Source organism: Oreochromis niloticus, linkage group LG14 (assembly GCF_001858045.2).
Source record: "Oreochromis niloticus isolate F11D_XX linkage group LG14, O_niloticus_UMD_NMBU, whole genome shotgun sequence".
Taxonomy (NCBI): domain Eukaryota; kingdom Metazoa; phylum Chordata; class Actinopteri; order Cichliformes; family Cichlidae; genus Oreochromis; species Oreochromis niloticus.
This window is the reverse complement of record NC_031979.2, coordinates 18,017,804-18,037,483: the sequence shown is the minus strand read 5'-3', so window position 1 is coordinate 18,037,483 and position 19,680 is coordinate 18,017,804. Positions and strand designations below refer to the sequence as shown.

Genomic DNA, 19,680 nt, shown 5'->3' with positions numbered 1-19,680 from the left:
CCCTCGCGATGGTACATCGGTTCGGGATTTGATTGCATCTGTTGTTCTGTAGTTACTCAACAATAGAAAATAAGTAAACAGATGGACAGACAGATGTCAAAGATGTGGACAAAACAAAAGTACCATTTGGGGAGAGGACATCAGCTTTTAAATAAATTATACCACAATCTCCAATACTTATGATATTAAGGTATTTGCATATTATCAATGTCACCATAATGTTGCTTTTTGCTGCCTTAAAACTGGTTTTAAGAACTCGCCTACTCCAAACTTCTGTCTGGACAGAGAAGATATTTCCCAGAGATATTTGTAAGCACTGGAAAAATGTGCATGCTACGAGTAAACTGGGGAATAAAACAATTCAAGGAATAGGATGACTGTCGTGAATGTCTCCTTCTGCCTGATTTACTCAAGTATAAAGGAAGCTTATTTAGCCACAGTGTTTCAGTAAAAACATCTTTTAGTTTAGGAGCATACAAATAATTTAAAAATACTATTGTTACTGTAAATGTCGTCATAAAGGAGTTCAGTAGACATTGCCCAACTCTGAAAACTACAAAATCAGCCCAAGAGTAATCCTTTTGCTGTGTTGTGAGTGAAATATGTATCTATCCTGAGTATTTGGTCATTGGTTTGTGACTTTGCAGTTTCATGCTGAAAATCTAAAAGATTATGAACCTGAGTAGTTTGTGATGGTTTGGCCATGGTTTAACATGAGTGGGAAGTAAATCAGACACAAGCTGAAGACTTTGAGCCACAAAGTGTGCTGCTGAGACTTGAGACAGGTCGGAGACAGTCCAGGGTCTACTTTGCCTCTCACCCTATGACAGCTGGGATCGGCTCCAGTGCTCCCATGACTGTGACTTGAATAAACCAAAGAAGATGGAGTGATAAATGGAGTGCCATATTGACTCCATAGACTGTGTGTAAAATATGGAATTAACTTCCAGGTCCTGATATGCTCTAATGCAAAATTGTCTTAAACTTGTGGTGTTTTTTCTGCTAATAACCAGCAAACCGTGACTTGTCTGTTTTGCAAAAACAAACGTGTCCAAGACTAAAGACGACTCTTCCTGTCGTAATTTAGCACCTCAGTAAACACTTCCTTAACGAGTTTATAGCTTTACCTACTTAAGTCTTACTGAATACAGCGTGATGTTCATTCTACATTACTTATGTTTACAGCGCTTTGTGTGCAACAGTGTTTGGATAAAACCACACATTAAAAATAAGTTTTCACTTCCCAGCATACAGTCAAACATAACGTCATACTTCCAGTCCCACATGCATACTTCCATGTGCGTATTAGAATCAAACCAAAGCCAAAAATATAAAAATTAAGGAAAAGACAGTTTATAAAAATGAATTTTCAGCAGTTTTCAGCATTCAGGGCTGAGGACGGCTGATCCTAAGTTTTAGGTGTTGCAACCTAAAAAGTGCGATCGCCTCTGGTTTTAAAATAGAGTGTGTAAGAGTTAAGAGGTCCCGATTGAATGATCAGAGAAGCCGGGCTCAGTAGGTCTGCTATATAGGAGCAGGAGCATGGCCATGTAGGACTTTAATAGTTATTGATAAAATTGTAACACAGATTCTGAGCTTTAATGGAAACCAGTGAAGAGAAGCATAAAGAGAAGTGAAAAGCAGACCAGCTGAAGGCGGCTCTTAGATGTAAGAATCTGGACTGGATAAGCTTTTAGATGTGAGTCAAAATCAAAATTTGATATTGCTTACACCTGACCAGCTTAGAGTAGCAGTCAGGACTGAACCTGAAAACCTTTTTTTTTGCCCGAGATTGGACTGGAGGATATTTGAAGCCATCCAATCAGTAGCAGTGGTGAAGCATTCGTGAGGTAGAAGAGGCTGTTGAGGTTGTTGGGCTTAACAGTAAAATTCAGCATAGCAATGATAGGAGTATTCTGTATGTTTACAGCACTGGTGTGACTGTTTTTCGATTATTGTGTCTCCCAATCATGTTCATGGGAGTTGTGATGGTGATGAGGTCAACTCAAATCATCAAAATGTAAGTCCACAAATGTCAGTGGCGTTGTCCATTGTTTATATGCAGCCTATGCTTGATTCCCTTTGGTACCGGCACTAGGTTCAGTGTTTTTAGTTAAAAAAATACCTTAAACTTCACAGTCCTTGTTCCTTTTATCCCTGAGTAGACTTTAGGGATTAAAGACATGGATGTAATGGGGAATTTTTTTTCTTGACAGTCAAGATGGCCTGAAATGGTGAAAATGAAGGCAGCAGCACTCTATAGTCTTGTCTTGTTTGTGGTCTGTTGGGTGACTAATGAAGAATAAAGCTTTGTCAGATGTTACTGCTGGGATGCTTCGTCATCCCAGCAGTAACATCTTGTTCCACTTGGACAGAGATAAGTATAATAGCTGAATAGATGACCATTAGGTATACAATACATAACAGTCTTTGCTTCTAATCTGCTCTCATATGGTTACAAGATCTGTGTGTACTCCACGGAACAAGAGCACTCCTGTGTTTTCATCAGGCTACGGTAGGTTGTGGGAATAGGTTTCTCCAAATTGCAAACACTCAGCTCTCGTGCTCCCATTCCTGCGAGAAATAGATGTTGTGGTGAAATCGATGCAGAAGAGCAGCGATTGTCTGCTTTTCTTTTCTTTTTCAATGGCCAGGCATAACCTCGCAAAATAACAATATTCAATAGCATAGCTGAAAAAACCCATAGTTGGTGTATATTGGAGAGGACCAGTGAGAGCCAGCTTCAACTCTCAGCTGCAGCTCTTACTGGCCCTGATCTTTAATAGATCTATGAAAAAATAGGGAAGAGGGAACACTTAAAGACTGATTAGTATAACACTCAATGATGGTAATATCCAGCATTTGCTGTACATGTGGGTGACTCTGTGGAACTGTGTGTGTGTGTGTGTCTACATGCATGTATGTGGTTTGTTTTTGCAATTACATGCAACAGTTTGGCATGCATAAGGGTCATTATGATGTGCTTTGATCACAGAAAAAGGGAAAATGTCCAAGGTCTGATGGGTATTTGTGTGTTAGAGCAGCTCTGCCAAAAAGCCATGGAGTAAACGTCTCCTTACCATGTTTCTTTACTATGGAAATGTAGGGAGGGATAGAAACAGCAATGGGGAGGGATTAAAATGGAGTCGTAAGTAGCAACATACATATGCAAATTAACTCACTGACTGATCAAACAACACGTTGTTTATTATCTTTTTTGTTCTCCCTCTCACACAAACTCTGCTCACGCACACAATGGGTGCGTGCAGAAGCAGTGTCGACGACTGATTGCACTGGACCGTGACTGACGGAACAGAGCATGCTCTCTGTGGTTGTCTTCACACTGACCTAGAAGAAATAACACACACAGATACATCCGTGCTCACCCACAATTACATGTGGTCAAACGCTCTCCTTGTTTCTTGTGCTCTTAGTTTCGTGTACACACATGAAGGGTGGCCATTAGCTTTGTGGCCTGTAATGCTGATCAGCCCTGAGTGTTGGTCACAGATATGAAAAAAGTGAAACTCTAGGGTATGTCCTAGAGTGTAAATCCTTAAAAAGTAGATCAGTGTTGCTGGAAGCTACACTGCTTACAAATATCGATCACCTGTTGTATGTGTTACATAATTAATTAATTATATGATTACCTTCCTGCTGCTGTCTGTCATCTTCTCCCCTGTGGATTTCTTCATGATGAGTTTGTCACCTTCTGGTGACTTTACCCACATTTATATTGTATAAGGAGTCATGAAGTACTGGCTCTGCTAATTCAAATTGGTGGAGGAATCTTCATATTTTAATAAATAAACGTACTGGCCACTTTATTAGGCACACTGCTTTAAGCTGTTAAGCCTCCAGCAGTTTTCTGATCTCCACGATCTCCTCCCTTTTGCTCCCATCTTTGGGTGCGTGGGTGTTTAAGAGGTTAACTGCTCATTTGTGCAGATATTTAAGCCAGTCGAGTGGCGGAAAATCAGTGCATTTAGGCATGTAGACACGGTCAAGACGACCTGCTGAAGTTCAATCTGAGCATTAGAATAGGGATGAAAGATGAAGGGTCAGAATTTGCTGCAAACAAAATAAAAGTATGAATCCATCTTGTCTTGCATCTGGTGGTGGTGTAATTCTGGGTTTCTTGCCACAGTACCAGCTGAGCATCATGTCACAAAGCACTTAATCTCATACTGGTTTCTTGAACACCACAGTGACTTCAGTGTACTTAAATGAGCTCCACAGTCATCAGATCTCAATCCAACAGAGCACTTTTGAGATGTGGTGGAACCTCATGGATATGCAGTCTGCAATACCTGTGTGATGCTGTCATGTCAATATTAGCACCATCTCCTATTCCACACAGTCTATCACAATCCAAACAATCAATAATCACATCAGATGCAGCTGTTATTTAAATCAAATTGTTGTTTTTTTACTGTTAAATTACATTTTTTAGAAGATGAACATGTCCTCCTTAGTCTAGCAGCTAAGGCAGACAGGTTTAGCAGACGTGATGGCTGACAGCACCACCTACAAGCAGAGCATGGCTCACACACACACAGGCACACACACACAGACACACACACAAAGGTACCAACTATACAAAAAAGCACAAGTCATGAACTCTGTGTTTGTTCAGATACATTTTTGTTTTTTACTGAAACTGGATCTGAGTAGCTGCAATTGTGATATATAACAGTATTTTAACAGCTAATGGGCCTGTGAGTAATCAAGGCTGAAGGTTGTTACTGACTTACTAAAGGCCTTACACTAGATGCGTTCCTTTGGATTGACTTTTATTCCTGCGTAGTTGTCCCCAAGTGACCAGAGTTTACCTCACCTCTGCAAGCTGAGATTTTGTTTCCCTTAAATATACAAGAAAAATCTCCACAAGCCGTTTCGGAGAAGAGTGTTGTGGTTAAATGCAGGCTGGAGGAGGCCTGCAGAGGAGTTGACACACACACACACAACTCCCAAATGTCAACCATGCATTGTGCAGACCTCCGTGTTGGGGAAATTGGCTGCTTTATTCGACTCATGTCCAGAGGCTGGTTTGAAATGTAAAAGTGTAGAAGAAAACAGGACAGTTCAAAATAAACAGATGCGCAACCTTATCTGAACAAACCTCTGCGCAAAGCGTAGTTCGACCTTCGTAGTGACAATTTTCAAACCTGTTTTGTTTTTGCTTTCCATCCATTTGTTCAGACACGTTTTTCTAAAGTGATTTACAATGAGTGCGTTCAACCTCTGTAGAGGAAGCAGCTAGATGTCATCAAATATTCACTCCACTGCCGTGTCTGACACACTGGCTGCATTACGCTTACGCTTGTCGCGCTTTATAGTCACATTAACTGCTGAACTGTTCTCCGAGAGAGCCTTAAAATCCAGATAAAATGCAACGATTGGTACAGAACTGTTTCACTTTGTACCTGGTTTACTACTCATCACTCATTTATTATCTCATGCTGAGTTAATCGCGTAGGGTCTCATCGGGGTGTACGGCTTTCTATTTTTTTAGAGGTGTTGGCTGCTTTCCATCGATGTTGAAGCACCAGTAGCCGCTGCTTCATGGCCAACATGACCACACCAGTTCACTCTGATGGAAATTTGGAGGAGGAAAATGCAATCAAAGAAGAAAAGGAGGAGCAGGTCCAATGTGCCTGTATATGTGTGTCTTTGTGGGTTATAGGGAGTCAGTCACACACAGAGACAGAAAAGGGAGATTCATGTGCAAGAGGAGGATTAAATCTCAAAGGGAGAGAAAGCAAAGCAGAGGAAAAGAGGAATGAGGCAGATACAGAGTCATCTTCATAAACAACTTTTACATTTCTTTTAATTAATTTTATATAGTATGCAATTTAACACGTTCATTATCGCCCGTTCAGTATCGTTCTGTCGCTCCCAGCTGAGGGTTTAAATAACCCACAGCAACAAGTTGGGCATCTTGATTTGGTAACTCGATGCTTACCAAATCCTACCATCTCAGCGCCTTTGTGTAACTGAATGAGATTAATGTGTGTACAGTAAACATGCCAGGGATGCAACAATGTAGACTAATGATCATGAGTGTGTACAGTAGGTTTGCACGTATAGGGCTGAAACCAGTGTGTGCCTGTGTGTTTGGCCAGGTTTACAGTAAGTATTATTATAATGCGATGTGGCCAGTGAATAGCTTCATGAAAGCTGTCATGAGAAACACTCGTTCTGTTCTGTACGTACATTTAATTCAGTTCAACTTTATTTATATAGCGCCAAATCAAAAGAGCCGTTGGCTCAAGGTGCTTTATGTTGTGAGGTAAAGCCCAACCATTTGAGCAAGAAGTTGGCGACAGTGGGAAGGAAAAACTCCCTTTTAACAGGAAGACCCTCCAGCAGAATCTGGCTCAGGGAGGGGCAGCTGTCTGCCGTGACCAGTTGGGGATGATGAGAGGAAGACAGGACAAAAAACACACATACACACACAACTATGCTGTATATAAAAGCTTTGTATGACTACACAGTGAAAGTATGTTGTTTTTCTTCACTATTGGTATTTGAAAAGTACAGCCCATTGGGTGTATTTCCATCTGTGAGTTCTGCTGATGTGCGGTCGACTGGTGCTAAAAAGTGACAAAACGTGTTTGTGTCAGCAGGTGTTTTTTAAGCAGGTTAGCTACAATATGACGTCTAACCCTCATTTGACCTGATGATAAAAGAACTGCGTTCACCTTTAAAAACGCCTGATGACGCACACACAGCCTGGTTCCCTGACTACCTCTCATCATTTCTCATGTTTTTTGTGCTGCATGTTCACAACTCACTAGTCTTTATGTTTGTCATTCCCTCTCTGTCTGCAAGACACACACACACACACACACACACACACACACACACACACTGTCCGGAGTGGGTGGAGGCCTCAGAATGACCTCTCCAGCTGGCACGCTGTGTTCTAGTATTGTCACTACAGCCTTGTATTTCAGCTGTACCACAGATAATCACATTGGACCCGCCCTCTCAAGCTTAGGCTGTCAGTAACGTAAAACACGGCAGCTGTACACACATGCACGCGGACAGTTAATCTGATTGTGTGTTATGGTCATTTTGACATTTTTATTTAACAATATTGTTTTGGGGGTTTTTTTGCTGAAATTTGGATGATAACAATATAAAAGGGAATAGAAAAAATCTGTTTGGATGGAGGCTAGTTATTTTTCCCCCCCCCCAAGGCTAGACAGTCACTAGTAGGAAATCAAATTCATAACAGAAAAAGCAGTTTTACTCATGTACTCCCCCCCCGTCACATCAGATGTTTTAACTTGTCATATGAAGAGGACAGATGTTCCTAATATCACTATCAATTTTAATTATTCCTATTTCAGGATCCCAGTAGGCCATGACCATTGGACAGTGAACTGCACAACCATAAACCTGAGGCAGCTTAAACAGCTTCAGCCATCATTAATGTTATTCACACCTGTGCTGTACTGTGACATGGCAAAAGGTCTTGAGTGGAAACAAAGCCTGTTATATATTAATCTATCTTGGCTACAGTTACACATCAAGGCTGACTTGATCAGAAGTAATCTGATTGGATTTTTTATATCAGACTGGATCACGTTTTGAAAATGCATTGTACAAAAGAAGAAGAAGAAGAAGGACTGAAACTATTGTTGAGCCGTCCAGGATGTACCCTTCCCCTGGTGTCAGCTGGAATAGATACCGACCCTGCCTAACCCCGGCTGGATAAGCCGATAAGAGGATGGATGGATAGAATCAGTGAAATGTGATTTCATTAGGTCTTTGTTTTCAGTACATGTTGTTGAAAACTTGTTAAAAATGCTGCGGCCAGATTGTTAACACATTCTAGCAAGCAAGCTCATAACACTCCTATTCGTTTTAAAATTCTTGTGCTAATGTACAGGTCAGGCTCCAGATCATATATCTCAGCTTCTTACAAATACGCTGCTGCTCGCTGTCTTCATTCACAGAATCTGTAATTTGTTGTTCCTCGTGCACGACTAAAGGCCAGGGGGACAGAGCCTTTCAGTCTGTGGCACCAAGGCTGTGAAACGGACTCTTTTAAAAAGCAGTTAATTTTTTTTAAACAGGCTCTCTACTGAGAATTTTATTGAAATATTATTATTATTTATTTATTTTTAAACTACCTGGTTATTTTATCATCTTGCCATCTTATTGTGCCTTTTAATAAGCAAAATTATTGTGATCCTATCAGAGCAATGGATTTCAAAAACAAAATGCAATTGGATTTTACAGTTGGTCAAACGTTTGTATCAATGTCCGTGTGTCCCTGAAAAACCACACGGCCACAGACTAAAGACATGCTGGTGATTCTAAATAAAGCATAGACTGTCATCCTCTGACAGCTGGCACAGCTGGAGAATTGGTTAAGAAAATGAAAAATCTTAAAATGGGTCCATATCTGCACGCATGTTTTCAAGCTGAGGTGTAATACCAAGGGAAAGATCAGCAATGAATCGTGAACAAATTTTTCTTGGTTAAAATTTGGGGGTTGGTAAATTAGAGCGTGAAGTTAAAAGGCCATGCCATTTATCATAAAAACTAATTCAGATGAGGAGAAACAAAAAGAAATGCTTTTCTAATATTTTTCACTTCTCCTTGCAGACGCAGACTGTTCAGGAAGCTCTACAGCGGACTCTACAGTTCTACAGACAACAGGAGATCAGGTAAGGCTGGCTTGCAGTCAGTCTCTCTTTCTCTCTTTTATCGGCCTCCGGTGCGTGGAAACTTCTTCTGTCACTTGCTGTCTTTCTGCTGTCTTGTCTCGGTATCCCCGCCGCTCATTCTCTCTCTTTTTTCTTGTTTTTCTCACTTGGCTCACTGTCACACATGTTCATACGCACACCTGTTCAGAACCTGTGAACCTTCCTCGTGTCTCTGCTATCTCCCATTCTCCCCGCTGTCTTCTCTTCCTCTGTTTCTGCCACACTCATACAAGCAAGACAGACAAACACATGCACACATACATATATAGACACACACTCCTTCACCTCTTGTCTCGGGCTCTCTCGGCATCCTGCCCTGTCAAAACTGTAAGACACAGTGGAGAGGCTTCAGTCGGGCGTAACACACGTAAGCATTGTTTACGAAGCATACGCTGCATACTGATACAGACCCTGGACTGTGACCTGGATTTCTACTGTTATTTTCTTTTACTTTCCTGACCACTCTGCTTTTCACACTTTGGCCTCAGTTGTTGTCGCTCGGTATTTTCTTGCTTCACTGAATGTACTTGATTAAGTAATTACCAGAATTCCCACAAGTAATATTCATCTTGCCTCTAATTTTAGAGCATCACAGTGCATGTAATTGTGGCATAAAGATTAGGGAATAAGCTTGTGAGCAAAAGGCCTCTGAACTATCTGACAAGGAGACAAACAAGAACATTCCTTATTTGCATTGTTGAGGTGACCTTCAGCATTTTTCCATGCCTCTCTGTTGTCCATCTGCTTCTGCTGGCTCTGCTAAGTGATCAACAAATATGAACCTGTGCAGGGTATGCATCAGGTCACAGAAAACGCTAAAAAACATATGTCCTCAATTATCATTGAAAGTCCCGAGCCAAGTTTGTTGGAGAGGGATTATGCTGTGGGGTTGTTTTTCAGGAGTTGGGCTCGGCCCCTTAGTTCCAGTGAAAAGAACTCTTAATGCTTCAGAATACCAAAATATTTCAGACAATTTCATGCTCCCAACTTTGTAGGAACAGTTCAGGGATGACCCCTTCCTTTTCCAACATGACTGCACACCAGTGCACAAAACAAGGTCCATTAAGACATGGATGAGTGAGTTTGGTGTGGAAGAACTTGACTGGCCTGCACAGAGTCCTGACTTCAACCTGACACAACATGTTTGGGATGAATTAGAGTGGAGACTGCGAGCCACACCTTCTTGTCCAATATCAGTGTGTGACCTCACAAATGGGCTTCTGGAAGAATGGTCAAAAATTCCTATAAACACACTCCTAAACCTTCTGGAAAGCCTTCCCAGAGGAGTTGAAGCTGTTATAGCTGCAAAGGGTGGGCCAGCATCATATGTCACTCAAGTTAATATGCGTGTGAAGGCAGATGAGCAAATACCTTTAGCAAAATAGTGCAAATGTAATTTCTCATCACAGAGACCATTCATGATGAACCATAACTTATGTGTTTGGTTTGTTTCCTTTACAGGTGTCAGGAAGTTGGAGGGGAGAGGCGAGAGGAGAAATGCCCATTTCTAGAGAATTCTGGTTCAGAGGAGGATGTGCTACAAATCCTCCAATACATGGCCACCATACTGGGTAAGTATGTGAGATAAAGGTAGATGGGAGTGTGTTTGCCACAGATCCTGCTTTTGTGTTTTTTTCCCTCCCCATTTGCATGTCCTTCAATATTAACATAGTTATTTGTGCATGTACATACACAGAACCATCCCCCAGAGGCTTGACTTGGAAAATACATTGTAGACACTTCTAACCCTTTTAAAGGAGATGCGGTATCATGGGTAGTGTGCATGCAGTCGCAAATATACAACTATTTACAAGGATAAGCAAACACACACCACCACACACTGTATGACTCACTATGGGGGCTTCTACTGTCTCCAGTGCCCAGCATGAAACACACACACACACACACACACACACACACATGCACACTGTCCTGGTGAGTCACTCAGTACAGCTTCTTCTTCCCTCTGTTACATGTAAGATCTCTTCCTGCCTCCATCTACAGTCTCGTACGTCCTTTGAGTCTTTTTTTCAGTTTTTTTTAATGTTCTGATTTTCTGCAGTGTTGAGGTAAGCCGGTGTTACAGTATGGTGTTTGTGTCTGTTTTGGGACACAAACAGTGACACCTCGCTCAACGTGGATGACGCTGTGCATAGGTCGAATGCTTATTGGCTAAAAAAATGAGCTTTAACAGGAAAGAAAGTGACAGTGGAAAAAAGTAGCATAAAAAGACTTTGTTCATAGTGGACACATTTCGATGTTTTTTGCACTCAGTTTAGCTTAAAGACTGCTTATTGCAGACACTGCCCCCTGGTGACAGTATATAGCTATGATGTGTAGACAATGGCTTTTAAAGCTACCCGTAGGCTCTGCATGGGTCCAATTCAAAACAGCGTTTTAGCCATTACCACCACTATGTTCATTACGTTGACTCTAGCGATAGCAGTACAAAATAAAACCATCCATCCTCTTATCCTTGTGAGGGTCACGGGGGGAGCCTGTCCTACCCTTAGAATTACCAGTTAACCTAACCTCACTAACTGCATGCCTTTGGACTGTGGGAATCTAGAGTACCCAGAGAGAACCCACACAAACGTGGGGAGAACCTGCAAACTCCACACAGGTGGTGGAATCAAACTCAGGACCTTCTTGGTGTTAGACAACAGTGCTAACCACCGTATCCTTTAATTTCTGTAATGAGCAGAAACACATTTATGCATTCCTTTTATGCCACTTTCTGATAAAAGCATCCAGCTCATTAATACTCTTTGGTTTCTGTGCTGCCAACCCACCAACGATTTTCAGTGAGAATAAAAGCTGAAATCAGAGACATCCACTCAAGGATATTTGAGGAATGATTCCTAAACTAAGCTTTGGGCTGATTCAACTCTTCAGTTTACACTTGGAGGGAAATGGATTCTGTAATCGAATCAAGCCAAGTTTTATGTACCTCTTGGTCAAAAATGTACTCTGCTGTGGTCTCCAGCTGTGACATCCATATAGTCTATACTCAGACTTTTGTCCTCACCATGCCTCTCCTTTCCCAGCTAAACTGGCAGTAATTTTATAATGCTCCTAATAGTAAAAGTGGATCCTGTCTTTTTATAGCCCAGTGGCTTTTTTGTAATACGTTATTTTAGCTTCAGAGAGTCCTCCTGTGTCTTTGCAGTGTTTGCTGCTCAGCTTGAAAAGGACAAGTGGGATTTTTATTAGGAATGCAATTATTTATTAGTCAAACATCGGTACTGGCTGATACTCACACTTGTTCACTGCCATATTTTCCAATGGTAAGGACTGATGTTTAGCTGTGTCACACCAATTTTGTGCCGACTAAATGTTCAAAGATTGTGTGATGAAGAATTAAAAGACTTCAAAAGACCGTAAAGATTAGTTTGAGGATTTCTGTGTTCCCACAAAGATGAGACTAAATAACAAATACAATACAAAACACACCGAGAAAAACAGTAGCTATAGGCTATCAGCTGTCCCCCAAACTGTTGTTTTAAGCCTCAGAATTGTTACTTATCGAGCTGCACATCATTGGGCAGCAGGCTAAGAAGCTAAGGCGTTGTCCTGTCATTAGCTTTCTCTTCCTCATAGATCACTAATGGCGTTTCACTAAGGTGCCCCATTTTTTTTAAAGGAAACATTTAGAAAACCCCATTTAGGCCATGATTTTATTCTTTTGGTCATCATCCTGAGCACATGACTGTTGGAAGAAGAGTACAAATCAACTGATAAATAACTGATACCTGTATCATGGTTCAACTTATAAATAAGAATAATACATTTTAGTTATAGGCACTTTTCAAGAACAGCCAAGGACATTGTACAATGAGCGAACAAAAAACAAGTAAAGGAGAACTAATTAGTGTTTAGATTGCGCAGTTGTATCACATAAAGTGAAACACTGAGGCCTACAGAGGATTTGGCTTTTGCTTGGACAACTGGAATATACTCTCAGCCACAAGAGTACCAAAATTTCTTCTGTGACGTCAGAAGACTATATTAATCTCTAATCTGGATTCACTGACTGTGCTGTTCGCAGTTTTGTTTTTCTGTGAGCCTGTTTATTCGGACCTTTTGATGTCTTTAATTATACTTCACAAATTCTGTGGATTTTCTTCCATATTTTATTTCTTTTTCAGTTTTCAGTTTTATCCTATTTTGAGGTTTCATTTACGTCAAATGTCGCTTTGACTTTTTTCTAATCTTTTAATCCCATTTTTTTTCTGTCACTCAGCAAGCACCCGACATGTTTATTTTATTTTATCTGTATTAATTATTTTAGCACAGCTTTGATGTTTGATTACTCAAAACACTGATTTTCTTTGCTCGATATCCCTGAAATGATTTTTTCTGCTGGATTTAAATCTCTGTCTAAACATACCATGGAGCAAAGATAACGCTGGGTTTTATATAAATTGCCGCTGTAACAGAAAATCATCTCGTGTAGGCATCAAAACATTAAAGTGCATATTTCTTCTTCAAAAACAGGGGAGCATCTTCTCCAATATGTTGCTAAGACTTCTCTGTCAGTACAGCCATTTGATTGTGTACATGTAGACAGTTTAGCTGTTTAGTTCACTGTCTACGATATCAAAACTATGTTTACATCCTCAGAAGAGTGAAATAAAGCATGGCTGACACTGGTGTTTCTCATCCCCCTGTCCCAGGAGTACCGTTCTGTGAGCTGCGAGAGCATTTTGGAGAGGAGTTCTTTGGTCTCTGCTTTGAAGAAAATGAACGTGTACTTCGGGCTGTGGGTGGCAACCTCCAGGATTTCTTCAATGGCTTTGACGCCATTTTGGAACACATTCGCACCTCTACGGGGCGCCGTGCCTCATCTGAGAGCCCCTCCTTCCAGTGTAAGGATCCCCGCGAGGAGGACAAAGGGAGAAGAAAATTGGACAAAGTTGGAGATCAGGCAGAAAGAAATGGAGGAGGAAAAATATTGGTTCTTCATTGCTTCAACCCCGCCCCTGTTGTCGGGTTGGTCATGCCGGGGTTGATCAGAGCTGTTGCCAGGCGTATCTTTCATTCACAAGTCGAGGTGGAAGAGGTGCCCCCTCTAACTCCCTTGTTGCCCAATAAAGATGCAGAAAACACGGACTGTGACTCGACGACCCCGACCCCGACTGCGTCCCCCACTGCCTCACCCTCCTCGTCCCCATCCCCTCCCTCTCCTTTCCCGACCACTGCTCTGACAGTTTGCCTCTCCTTCCAAATCCAGGAGACCAGCCCTCCTTGCATCTCTTCCCTCCCCAACGCCGCCTCGGCGACCGCTAAACGACCCCCCCTCTCGATCTCCACCAACCCCAGCGATCTGCGCATTGGCCTGGCCACGTTTTGCCGTGCCTTTCCATTTCACCTTGTCCTGGGGCCTCACATGGAGCTACTGCAGCTTGGGGAAGGACTGAGGAAACAGACTCGTATAGAGACTTACCGGAGCCTCTCATTCAGGGACTGTTTTGAGATTGTCTCACCTAAGATGGATCCCTCATTCCAGGGCATCCTACTGAGGCTTGCATCCCCATTTACTATCCGTACCAGGCCTGACACCACACAAGCGGGCATCAAGGAGAAGGTAAAGATATCATATATGGAAGATTAACTACAGATTCCAAGTTTTTAAGTAATGAGGTCACTATTGTCATGTATTAATCAACACATCCTAAAAATCTAACCATGCCATGATTTAATTCCAGACGTAAGTGCTGTCTTTGTTGCCAAAGACACACAGAGATTGTTAACAAGCATGATGCACTTGTGCTGTTGGAACAGCTGAAATTCTGTATCACTGTTAAAACACTGGCTGAAAAATGGCACTGCCGTTAGAGTTTTGATCATTGAACTGTGGCTTAGTTTTGTGCAGACTGATCCATGTTTAGCCTGAATAGAAGAGCATGCACTCTTTGTCATGTCCCAGCGTAGTACTTTCTGCACCATGGAAAAATTTAAATCTTTGTTCTGTCTTGGTATCATGTGAAAGTTTCAGGTGTTTCCTCTAAATTAGTGCAAGAAGGCCACAGTTTTATTGTCTTTATAGTTACAAATGTCCCCAGATACCGATTTGTTCATTGTGTCCTAAGTCAAGGCTGAGTTTGTATAGCTAAATTTGAACTTCTCGGTCTTGTCTTTCATTTCCCCCCCAAAAAATTAGTCGTGTGTCAGCAGTACTTTGTTTGTATTGAACTCTGTTCCACGTCATCACATCAACACCCACAGGCTTGTAATGATTTTGCTCAGGAGAGGTGTGGTTTGAATTGGTTCCAGTTTGCAAGAAAGAATTAATCAGTGGGATTTGTGTGCTATATCCAGCTCTCTATCGATTGGATGGTCTCCACAGGTTGCCAGCGATAGCACCAAACACCCTGACGCTAAACAGAATCGACAGAGAGGAGATTAATCAGTGCAGCCACGGTGCTGCGCAGTGTATGTGTGATTGTGTGTTTGTGTAGAGTGAGTGACATAGGTATGTCTTGAGCTTAAGCTGCAAAGAGGTACATTCATTTTATAGATTCATGTCTACCGTATCCGCACGTCATGAGATATTTACATCTTTGATCCACCTTGAAGCTGAAAGCTAGTTTCTCATCATTTTGGCTACAAATTTCTTCCCATCCACCTCGAAGCAAAGCCTTGAGCAGAAAGAAAAAACAGTGATTTAAGTAAATAAGTGATATTTGTTTGATTTTAAATCACTTGGAGGGTTGTTTTCACATTTCTGCATTTGTCCCGTTCCTCTGCTGTCCTTTTTAGCGGTTGCTTGTGTAACAGGTGGCTTATTCTGTGTTCAGATGAGAGATGAGATGATTTTAATGAGACAGTGCCAGGACTTATGCAGGCAGACTGTTTTGGCAATTCTAAGCACAGATGCTATTTTTACTCTTGTAGGCAAAGCAACACCATGAGCAAAAGGGTGGGTGAATATAGATGGTGTGGAAGATATGGAAAGAAATCTTTACCTATGGGCTGTGTAGCTGGTGCAATAGCTGGGGCAATGAAATGACTACATGTATCATATATAGTGGCAAGTTAAATGAATGGCAATGTGAAGCTATAGTTAGTGGCAGACAATGTGTTTAAAATCTCAGCATGTTATGCTCCTTGTCTAAGCACTGTTTGCTCTAGTCATTGCCCTGGCACAGCAGCTAGCAGTTAAAATTCATTTTTAAACTAAACTGACGTAAATATTTCAATAAAATACCTGTATAAATAATTGAAAATCATAGAATTTGTTTTACTTTTATGCAAGACGATAAGTGGGTGCATCAGGGAAGTCATACTCATTTTACATCATGGGCCACTTTGATCTTAAGTGGGCTGGACCAGTGAAACTAAATGATAGGCGTGTAAGTTCTGGTAGCTGGTAGCTCATTGCAGACTTATCTGCAATTAAAAAAGCTAAAGTTTTCGTTAATTCACTGAAAATGTCCTTTTTAAAAAAATGTCATTTGTTAGTTAATTTCTTTGTTGTAGTAGCCAATGTTGGGGCTCTTTATCAGGAAAAACTGTAAATCCTATGAAAATACACTTAAAAGTCCAAAATCGATGCACTCATTCAGATTTGATAAAGCCGTCCAGTGGGGTGGATTGGAAACTTCACCGAGCTGATTCTGTCCCCCAGGCATTTAAACTCCTCCTTTAAAGTCATGGAGTGACAATTTTAAGAACTACTGCCCTTAAATATCATATTTCAATACTATATATTTTAAAAAATGTGTTGATATTGAACTTAAAAATACAATTTCTTAAAATAAAACACTTATTTGGGCATGGCTGTTGTCTGAAAAATGCAAGCTGCAGTGTAGATGCTAAGATGCATATATAGAAGGTTCCGTTTAAGTCAGTCTTGCTTTGGCCAGTTTTAGTTCTTGATCCATTCATTTGCACAGCTACACAGGTTCATGTCCTGGACACATGTATGCAGAGGCACACAATAACAATGAACCGCAAAGTCCACATTCCACATGCCCTCAGCAGTCGGATCCCCCCTCTTCACAGTCAGATCTCAAGCACCACTACAGCGTCTCCTCTCAAGCTTTCATCTTCTCTCTGTCAGTGTCTCTTAAAAATTCACTGTAATTCTCCCTCTCTCTCCTTCTCTGCTGCTTACTGAGGTCTGTCTCTTCCTTCACAAAGCTTTTCTGCTTCTTATCTCCAAGCCTTTTCATTTTCTTCCATTTCTTCGGGGAGTAAATTAATTTTAAAACTGTTTTTATCAATTAAAAAACTCAGCTATAATTGCTTAAAAATTGCCAGCTGCATCTGGTTGGCAAAGCACAAACATAAGTTACTGATTGGCATTACGGGCAAACGATTGCGTGTGAAATCAGGTTTAAAATCATCCACAGTCCTCTGGTCGAAAAAGGTATTTTAGCACATCCATGTTTACTTCAGAGTCAGTGAGGCTTCCTGTGTGTGTCACCAGTGACCAAACCTGGCACTGCTGAAATTTAAGTTATATATCGTCTCCAAACTCCAAATATTTGCTAAAGACTTATGTGTTTCCAGAGCAGGCAAATGTAGTTTTTCCCTAATTTTTGCCCGGTGAATCTTGTGTCACCTGGGCAGACAGGCAGAAAAAAAGAGAGGATGGGCTGACATTTTCACCAGAAAGGGCAGACAGTGAAGGCGACAGGCCAAGGTAAAGAGGCCTCACTCCAGTGCCGTGCTATGTGTGTGCTTGTTTGGATGGCCTTCACTGAATTTTCAGTTTGACTTCTTTCCTCTCTTCGCCCAGGGATATGGGCTGTGCAAGAGACCTACTGAAAAGGTCAGCTTGGTCTTTGTGCGCAGCGAACACTGTGGTCAACATACTGAGTGCAAACAGAGTGCACTCTTATATACTCACCTCTAACCGATGCATCATCGCCTTCGTCATGTTTCTCTCACACTGGAGTTTACGTCTGCCTCTTAGATTATTTGGATTTCTTGTTTCTAATTTGGAATAAATACATATTCATTTAATATGGTGCATTTTTCTATTCTTCATGCAGAAGATAGATTGTCTTGAAACATCTGTGTGAAAGGTCAGGCAGTGAAACACAGTGACAATGCCTCCAGTCTTAATAATGTGGTGAGACTCACTGTCATGTACAAGAAACCAGTTTAAGTGACACAATGCTTTATCCTGCTGGAAGCAACCGTTAGAAGATGGGTACACTGTGTTGATGAAGTGACGGATATGTTCAGCATTGATACTCAGGTAGGGTGTGGCATTTATATGATAGTCAATTGGTACTGAGGAACACAAAGTGTGCCAAGAAAATATCCCCTGATGTTATCATCCGAATGTTGCAGCAGAAATGGAGAGTCATCAAACCAGGCAATATTTTTCCAGCCTTCTGTTGTCTGCTTTTTGGTGAGTTGTGTGAACTGTAGCCTCAGTTTATTGTTCTTAGCTGACAGAAGTGGTTCCCCGTGTGGTCTTCTGCTGCTATAGTTCATCTGCTTCAAGTTTCAATGTGTTGTGAGTTCACAGAACTGTTCTGCACACCTTGGTTGTAACGTGTGGTTGTTTGAGTCGCTGTTTCCTTCCTATCTGCTCAAAGCAGTCTGGCCATTTGCCTCTTACTTCTGACATCAACCAGAGAAATGAAGCTCACGTTTTCTCCTTTTTCTGGCCACTTTCTGTAAACTATAGTCATGGCTATATGAAAAAAAAAATCCCAATAAATCAGTGGCGCATGAATGATAGAACAGCTTCACTTTAACAGGCTGATGAAGGGATTCCTGTTAAATATCTCCTGCCTGAGAAAGGTTGGCAGGTTTGGTGGTATTTTTTGGGGTCAAGCTCTGAATACACGGGATTTTGATATTTTGTTACTCTTAAAAGTAACAGGATGAATAGCTCAGAATCTGTGAATCACAGCATCTGCCTCCACAGCAGTGATGCTTTTGCTACTAATATCAGAAAAGGTCCCAGACTCTTTGGGTCAAAGATTCAAAATTCTGGTTAGGATGAGTCAGTCGAAGTCTAAGTGAGCACTATGTGTGAAGTGTTCGATATTAGCTAAAGCCTATATTGTTCTTTTTGGGGCTTTTTTGTCTTCAGCTGATTTTTGGCAGTTATTAATAACACGGCGTGTTTTTGAGCAGTCACAAAGAAATCTTGCTAAATTATAAAGTGAACGGGAATTTGTGAAGGAACGGACAAAGCTGCAGTGTAATACTTGCGTAGCAAATGTTTCTGTACTGCATATGTATGGACTCTTCAGTGAGGTTTGTGTGTGTGTGGGCATTATTTGTGCACCTGTTTGTCGGAGTACAAAGAAAATCTTGACATTAGCGCTGCCTTTGATCTCTGAGAGATAAATCACCGCCGTTACCGTTTGTTCAGTGGAGAGTGCTTTGAAAATCAGTGTCCTCACTGTCTATGTTTACAATTGATACATTAATAAAATGCAGTGACAAGGAAGAAAGGAATGAACTGACAGACTGGGAGAAAACATCAGAAGAGATGGAAACGGTAAAAATATTTTTAGCCTGTGATTGTTGAGACAAAGAAAACTAAAATAGAAAGAGAAGGATTGATACAGATTTAGCGCTTCAGTGTTTTTGTAACATTTGGCACAGAGATTGACAATTGAGTCCCTGTGTGATAAGGCCTTAAAATGAATACATCTACATATCCAAGTAATGGAGAGGCGCATTCATCAGATTCTTGGGACAGATCTGTTTTCCACCCTAATACTGTGTCAATCTGTCCTAAATACTATATTTTGGGCCCAGAGATTTGGTAGTAATCATAATGCAAAGCAGAGGTTTTAGAACTGCTTCACTAACCAAATCACCTTGCATATAAGTTTAAAAAAAATATCTTGAAAATAATTGTTTTTTAAGTTCTTTTTGCCTTTATTAGATAGCAGACAGGGAAGCAGGGGAAGGAGCTACATCTCAGCCTTTTAAGACACCTGTTGAGCTAAACTGGCGCTCCATGTTAGTGTATCAC

General features: G+C 41.1%; 1 protein-coding gene across 1 annotated transcript in view; it reads left to right on the top strand.

Moving 5' to 3' along the window:
- gucy1a2 (guanylate cyclase 1, soluble, alpha 2) overlaps nt 1-19,680 on the top strand; it is a 44,720-nt gene that overhangs the window by 2,080 nt on the left and 22,960 nt on the right. The window contains exons 3-5 of the mRNA XM_005474654.4: nt 8,623-8,684; nt 10,185-10,294; nt 13,400-14,310. Of these exons, the coding sequence (XP_005474711.1) occupies nt 8,623-8,684; nt 10,185-10,294; nt 13,400-14,310 (1,083 nt within the window). The remainder of the gene's footprint in view (nt 1-8,622; nt 8,685-10,184; nt 10,295-13,399; nt 14,311-19,680) is intronic.